A 7734-nucleotide genomic window follows, 5' to 3' on the forward strand; every position below is an offset into this window, starting at 1 on the left:
CCAGAGCAGTGCGAGGGGAAGGGAGTCCCAGAGCAGTGCGAGGGGAATGTGTAATGGTACCATTAGAAGACAGCCATTGTAAAAACTTTTCACAGTCCTCCTGTACTGGAGTACACATGACAACAAAGTATATTCTGTTCTCCTGGTTGTTCCCCCAATACATCCCAAAGCCTGGGCCACTGTTTCTGCCTTTCTCACCACCTCCACGCTAACACTGCTGTCTGTATGTTGAACAGCCTGATTGAATTCTGCTTCCTGTCCCTTCCCTCACTATCCATCCCATATACTCCCTGTATTCCCATTTCTAAATGAATACAGCATTCGCCAGGAGACAGAGCTCGAGGTTAAAAAAATCTCCACGTTCAGGCTTGTGGGAAAAACCTGAGGCTTCCCCAAAAAGAAAACTTTAATAAAGGCCTGCAAAAGATAATTTTGTTTAGAATGTAATGACATGATTGTATGTTATATATAGTTTTTATAGTATGTTTAACTCCTTAATTTGAGATTTTTAAAAATGTTCATAACACACAGGATACATTGAAAACTGAAAAACATATTCAGAAGTAATTTTGAGTGATATTTTGGAACCAGATTACCTCAAAATGATATATCCAAACTGTAACATTAGAACCATGCAGTATGACAGCTTTAACACTGGAACAGCCTGTCAAGGTACCAGCTACAGGACTAACAGGCATCAACAATAATGACTTTCAATGAAATGCATATCCCAGATATTAAATGTAACAGATAGCGCATTGGTTAAAGTGGAATTTTTAGAGGCTTGAAGGTTTATAATCCGATTCCAAAGAGCTGTGCGCAAATATCAGGAGTCACACTTGGTGCGTACTATGGAGAGAATACTGAGCTTTTGGTGGCGCTGTCTTTGAGATGAGACTCCAACCTTGAGTCCTTTCTCTGCCCTCTCTCTCTCGCTGTCTCTCTCTCTCTGTCTCTCTCTGTCAGGTGTTATTTTTCCTTCTTTTCTTTTATGGCATGCGTGCCAGCTCCTAACTGCCCTTGAACCAAATGTGTGCCATTTCAGAGCTGTTAAGAGTCAGCCACATTGCGGTTGGTCTGGAGTCACATACAAGCCAGGCCAGGTAATAATGGCTGATCTCTTTCGCTAAAGATTAGTGGGTTTTGTTAATGATAATTGATGACAGTTTGATGCCCACCTTCAGTGACAGTAAGTTTCCATTTCAAGCTGATGAGTTAAATTTCAATTCTACCAGACGCTACATTGGGATATCCCTCAAGATGTAAAAGGCTCATGGTCCTACATCCTACTAAATGTTAGGCCAACATCAAGCAGGAGAAAAAGTTACAAATGGGGGCGTGGAACCCCCCCAATGACAAAGTAGTCGAGAAGAAATATTGCGTGCTTGTGACAAAGTGTCCGCAGTAATCGTGAGTGACTTTAATCTACACAAACTGGGAAAACCAGATTGCTAACAGTTTACTGGATGAGTATAGACTGCCTTTGAGTGTGTTTTGGTATGGTTCAAATTGGCTGCTGTATTTCCTGTACGATGACAGTGATTGCACTTCAGATCGTACTTTATTGGCTCAGGTACATCCTATGAAATGGTTTAAAGAACAAAGAACAACACAGCTCAGGAACAGGCCCTTCGGCCCTCCAAGCCTGCGCTGACACATTTTGCCCTTCCATACTAAAACGGTCTTCACTTACAGGATCCGTATCCCTCTATTCCCTTCCTGTTCATCTATTTGTCCAGGTGTTTCTTGAACGCTGCTATTATGCCTGCTTCCACCACCTCCTCTGGCAGCACATTCCAGGTAATCACCACCCTTTATGTGAAAAATGTGCCTCGCTCATCTCTGTTAAACTCCTCCTCCCCACACCTTGAATCTGTGTCCCCTAGTAATTGACCTGTCCACCCTGGGAAAAAAGCCTCATACTTTCCACTTTATCCATGCCATTCACAATCTTATAAACTTTTATCAGGTCACCCCTCAACCTCCTGCATTCCAGTGAAAACAAACCCAGTCTATCCAGGATAGTAGGAACTGCAGATGCTGGAAAATCGGAGATAACAAGGTGTAGAGCTGGATGAACACAGCAGGCCAAGCAGCATCATAGGAGCAGGAATGCTCCTTTCTGATGAAGGGTCTAGGCCTGAGGCATCAGCGTTCCTGCTATCCAACCTTTCTTCAAAGCTAAACTCCATACCCTCTCCAAAGCATTCACATCCTTCTGATAGTGTGGTGAGCAGAACTGTATGCAATAAGTTCTATAAAGCTGCAGCATTACTTGTCTATCCTTATACTCAATGCTCCTTCCAATGAAGACTAGCATGCCATTAGCCTTTTTTACTACCTTATCTACCTGTGCTGCCATCTTCAGTGATCCGTGGACCTGTACACCTAGATCCCTCTGCATATCAATAGCCCTAAGGGTTCTGCCATTCACTGTATAATTTCCACCTGTACCTGACTTTCCAAAATGCATCACCTCACATTTGTCCGGATTAAACTCCATCTGCCATTTTTCTGATCTATATCCTGCTGTATCTTCTGACAATCCTCCTCACTATCCACTATTCCACCAATCTTTGTATCATCTGCAAACTTACTAATTAGACCAGCTATGTTTTCCTCCAAATCATTTACGTAGATCACAAACAGCTGAGGTCCCAGCACTGATCTCTGTGGGACACCACTAGTCACAAACCTCTATTCTAAAAAGCATCCTTCCGCTACCCACTGTCTCCTATGACTAAGCCAGGTCTGTATCCATCTTTCCAGCTCACCCCTGACACCATATGACTTCACCTTTTGTACCAGTCTGCCATGAGGTACCTTGTCAAAGGCTTTACTGAATTCCATGCAGGCAGCATCAACTGCTTTTCGCTCATCAATCATCTTCATCACCTCCTGTTGTGAAGGTGCATTCACAATGCAGCTTGCAAGGTCGCCACATGTTTCACTTGGAGACTGGTGTCAGCATTCAGAGACTTAAAGCCCATTGGTTCAGTTTACATTTGAACCAGGGTGTAGGAGCTGAAATGGACAGGAATTGCAGCCTCGACACTCAACTCATCAAAAAGATCACCAAACGCTGTGGCAGCATTTGTAATGTTGAGGTTTTGAGATAAAATGGCCCAAAGCACCTTCTTTATCTGAATAAATCTTGTCATCGCTTACACCTTGCTCACTGCAATAATTTTGATTTAAACTGATCCAAAACTAAAATGCCTTTGAAGGGCATCAGCACTTTAGTGAGATCTGGAGTTGTGTTTAATAGCACTGTGAATCAGACTGTGATGATACAAAATGTTCCCTCAGACGGGTAAGTGTTTAGACTCCACGAAGGGGGCAGAATGTACAAGAGGGGCTAATTTGACTGATTTTGTTTTAAATTCACTGGCCGGGCCAGCATTTATTGCCCATCCCTAATTGCCCAGAGGGCAGTTAAGAGTCAACCACATTGCTGTGGGTCTAGAACCAGACCAGGTAAGGATGGCAGTTTCCTTCCCTAAAAGGCATCAGTGAACCAGATGAATTTTTCCGACAATCAACAATGGATTCATGGTCATCATTAGACCCTTAATTCCAGATTTTTATTGAATTCAAATTCCACCATCTGCCGTGGTGGGATTTGGACCGAGATCCCCAGAACATTACCTGGGTCTCTAGGTTAATAGTGACCTAGTGCTAATACCACTAGGTCACCGCGCTCCCTGTTACATCCTCCGCTTCATGACAGTTTGGTAACCTGCAAGCTCTGAGCATGTTGTGTACTTACATTCTAAACAGATCTTTAAGCTGTTTTTCCTTGACATGAACAGTGACATTTCCAACCCACAATGACGCGCAAGGTAACCTGAAGGAGGGAAAAAAATATATAACTTAAGGACAATTAGCTCCAACAACACTCCTTCCTCAATCACCATGACCACCAAATGCAGGTGAACTGGTCAATCATCTGACCTTGAAGTGTTGCTACGCACTTATGTGTCTGCCACACTTGCCTGCACAAAACTGCCATTACGCTTCAAAGTGGACCACTGGATGCCTGAAGATGTTTCTGAAATGCAGCATTGTAAAGACTGAATACTTTGCTTTAGTAAAGTAGACTTTCACTGCCTCTTGTGCAGTGTATTCAAACCCAATCTGGACAATCTCACTTGGCAACCATTTACCCCACAAGTTTATTTTGAAGCAACGTGACTGTAAGACTATTATGGAAAAGGATTGTTTTCCCATACATTGCGCATGCTTTATAACACGCAGGCCGTCGCCACATTGGTGACACCTGTTTACCACAATCTCATCCAAACACAGACTAATTGCTGAGTGACTAACAAAGAAACAACATTTGCAACAATCCCATTACTTTGATCAGCAGAAATTAAAGATATGAAACTCTGGCTTCCTATAGGCACTTCGACTGAACAGTGAGCCGTGGAGACTGGGGGAAGTTGAGGCTCATTCATCGCTTAGTCAGCAGATCTCAGGGCGTCAGCACCAGCAAATGTGAGATCTTTCTCAAACTCCTGGCCCTCATCACTGATATTTATCCCTTCTTCCTCATTCTTCTGGAATACTGTGTCCAGTTCTGGTCGCCCAGTTATAGGAAGGATTTTATTAAGCTGGAGCAGGCTCAGAAGAGACTTACCAGGATGTTGCCGGGTATGGAAGGTTTGAGTTATAAGGAGAGGGCTGGACAGGCTGGGATCTTTCTCACTGGAGCGTAGGAGGTTGAGAGGTGACCTTATAGAAGTTTATAAAATCCTGGGGGAGGGGTAATAGATAGAGTTAATAGCAGTTGTCTTTTCCCTAGGATGGGGGATTTCAAGACTAGGGGGTACAGTTTTAAGGTGAGAGGAGAAAGACTTAAAAAAGACATGAGGGGCAATTTGTTTTTACACAGAGGGTGGTCCACATGTGGAATGAACTGCCAGAGGAAGTGGTGGATGTGGGTACAGTTTACAACATTTAAAAGACATTTGGACAAGTACATGGATAGGAAAGGTTTGGAGGGATAAGGGCCAGGAGCAGGCAGGTGGGACTAGTTCAGTTTGGGATTATGTTCAACTGGACTAGTTGGTCCGAGGGGTTTCTATGCTGTATGACTCAATGACTGTAACTCTGACTGTGATTTTTCCAATCGACCTGTTCAGAGATGTTATTACACATCTCTGGAGCAGGTGGGACTTGTAACCAGGCATCCTGACTCAGGTGAAGTATATTGTTCAATTAAATACCAAGAGCACCGGTAAAGGGAGACTACTAGGGCACTATCACGACACCACCAGAGGAAAGGATAAAACAGAAACATCAGCAGTTGCTGCTGCCCAATTTAAAAAAAAGGAACAATTACCTTGATTTGAAATTGCTGAACTCAAGTGCTGCGACTGGAAGGCTAGAAACAGCCTTACTGGAGAATGATGGGCCATTCCTCATGCTCCCACTGATTTCCACTGCCAACTGAATGCAGCAGACCAAGGACAGACAGGTCAGTCTGAGAGAGATGGGGGGCTGATTTAAAATGAGACAACTGGAACCTCAGGGTCTTGTCTGAAGATTAAACACACGGTAGTGGAAGAAATACAGTGAACAATTGAAGAAGAAAAGGCTACGGGGGTTAGGGGACAAGAGCAATGGGATCGAGTCCTGATGCTCCAGGGAAAATAGCCCCAGCCTATTTAGCCTCTCCCTATTGCTCAAACCCTCTAGTTCCACAGACTTGCTCCTAAACATTTAACGATTGTTTGTGTACAAACTGCTAGCTCAGAGACCATGAGCAGACTGGCCATTTTCTGTGCTGTTCTGCTCTGTGGTATTTTAATGGGGATAATTCAAAATCAAATGGAGATAATTTTCTGGAGATCCAGAACTTAGCACCAACAAAGCTGGTGTATTAGGGAAAGGGAGATTACAACTGGCCACAACAAAGTGACACTCAAGAGAAGAATGCCCAGCCATCTCTCCAGTTGCCAACAGTTTCCCAGCCTCTCCGGGTGTGTTGGTCAAAGGGATGAGGCTTCACAACCTGTGCTGAGGCCCCCCACCCACCCCCACCCCAGGCCAAATAGGCTAACGTTCTGCTCAGAGAAATGATCACTTGGCTGAGGCAGAAGCATTAATAAATTCAACGGTCACACAATCTGGGAGAGAGCGAGGGCAGAAAAGAGCCTCAGAATTGTCAAGGACATTAAAAAAGATTACTTTTTAAATTGCTGAGGGGTAATGCCTGTGATTATGTCTGTAGTCTAAATTCTCCCAGGCGAGTACCGAGTAATTGTTGGCAGAGTGAGGGAAACGTGAATATTTAGGCCAAGCGCTAGTATGCTACTTTTAAATACAGACTAATTAGAATACACTTAAAAAGCCCACATATGTAGAAGCAGAAAAACTACTGGTCTGTACACAAACAATCGTTAAATGTTTAGGAGCAAGTCTGTGGAACTAGAGGGTTTGAGCTATAGGGAGAGGCTAAATAGGCTGGGGCTATTTTCCCTGGAGCATCAGAAGCTGAGAAGTGACCCTACAGAGGTTTAAAAATCATGAGGGGATGGATAGGGTGAACTGCCCAGGGTAGGGGAGTACAGAACGAGAGGGCATAGGTTTAAGGTGAGAGGTGAAAGATTAAAAAAGGATCTGAGGGGCGCCTTTTTCACACAGAGTGGTGCGTGCATGGAACGAGCTGCCAGAAGAGGTGGTAGAGGCTGGTACAATTAAAAGGCATCAGAATGGGTACATGAACGGTAAAGGTTTAAGAGAGATATGGGCCAAATGCAGGCAAATGGGACTAGTTCAGTTTAGGATATCAGGTCGACGCAGACAAGTTGGACTGAAGGGTCTGTTTCTGTGGTGTATGACTCTATGATTACTCTGGGGCTTACTAAAATAAAATTAAGACCAGTGGATGCTGAAGATCTGAAATAAGCAGAAATCGCTGGAGAAAGTCAGCAAGTCTGGCAGCGTCTATGGAAATAAAAACAGAGTTAACATTTCGAATCCAGTGACCCTTCAGGTTAACTCTGCTTTCTCTCTCCACAGATGCTGCTCGACCTGCTGAGTTTCTCCAGCAATCTCTGCTTTTGCTTCCGGGGATTGTTTAACCCCATCAACTCCTCCCTAAATCCCATTTAGGGATTGAGAGTCTTCGGAATTCCCACCCTCAAAAGGCAGTTGATGGAGAATCTTTAAGTATTTTTAAGTGAGGGGTAGACAGATTCTTCATTCCCAAGGGGATTTTCAAAGATACGTAGGAATGCAGAGTTATGGTTAAAAAAAATCGGATCAGCCATGGTCTTATTGAATGGCAGAGCATGCTCAAAGGGCTGAGTGGCCTCCTCATCTTCCTTGTTCCAGCTCCATTTTTCTGCGACCCATTCCCTCTACTCTGCATCCATGAATTGTGTTTGAAGCTAGCCTCACATTTTAGAGTCACAGAGTCATACAGCATGGAATGAAACACTTCGCTCCTACTAGTCCATGCCGACCATAATCCCAAACTAAACTCACCCCAACTGCCTGTGCTTGGCCCATATCCCTCCAAATATTCCTTATTCATGTTCCTATCCAAATGTCTTTTAAGCGATGTAACTGTACCATGTCCACCATTTCGTCTGGAAGTTCACACATAAACCACACTCTGCGCAAAAATAAAATGCCCCTTATGTCTTTTTTATATCTTTCCCTTCTCACTTTACAAATATGTCTCTTAGTCTTGAAATCCCCCACCCTAGGGAAAAGACACCT

At 43.8% G+C, this 7734-nt stretch overlaps 1 protein-coding gene across 1 annotated transcript in view; it reads right to left on the bottom strand.

The window, feature by feature from the left end:
- The window catches only part of LOC109923714, a 50674-nt gene that overhangs the window by 21513 nt on the left and 21427 nt on the right, over positions 1-7734 (bottom strand). The window contains exon 6 of the mRNA XM_048609225.1: positions 3770-3847. Within this exon, the coding sequence (XP_048465182.1) occupies positions 3770-3847 (78 nt within the window). The remainder of the gene's footprint in view (positions 1-3769; positions 3848-7734) is intronic.

Source organism: Rhincodon typus, chromosome 20, assembly GCF_021869965.1.
Source record: "Rhincodon typus isolate 14 chromosome 20, sRhiTyp1.1, whole genome shotgun sequence".
Classification (NCBI taxonomy): domain Eukaryota; kingdom Metazoa; phylum Chordata; class Chondrichthyes; order Orectolobiformes; family Rhincodontidae; genus Rhincodon; species Rhincodon typus.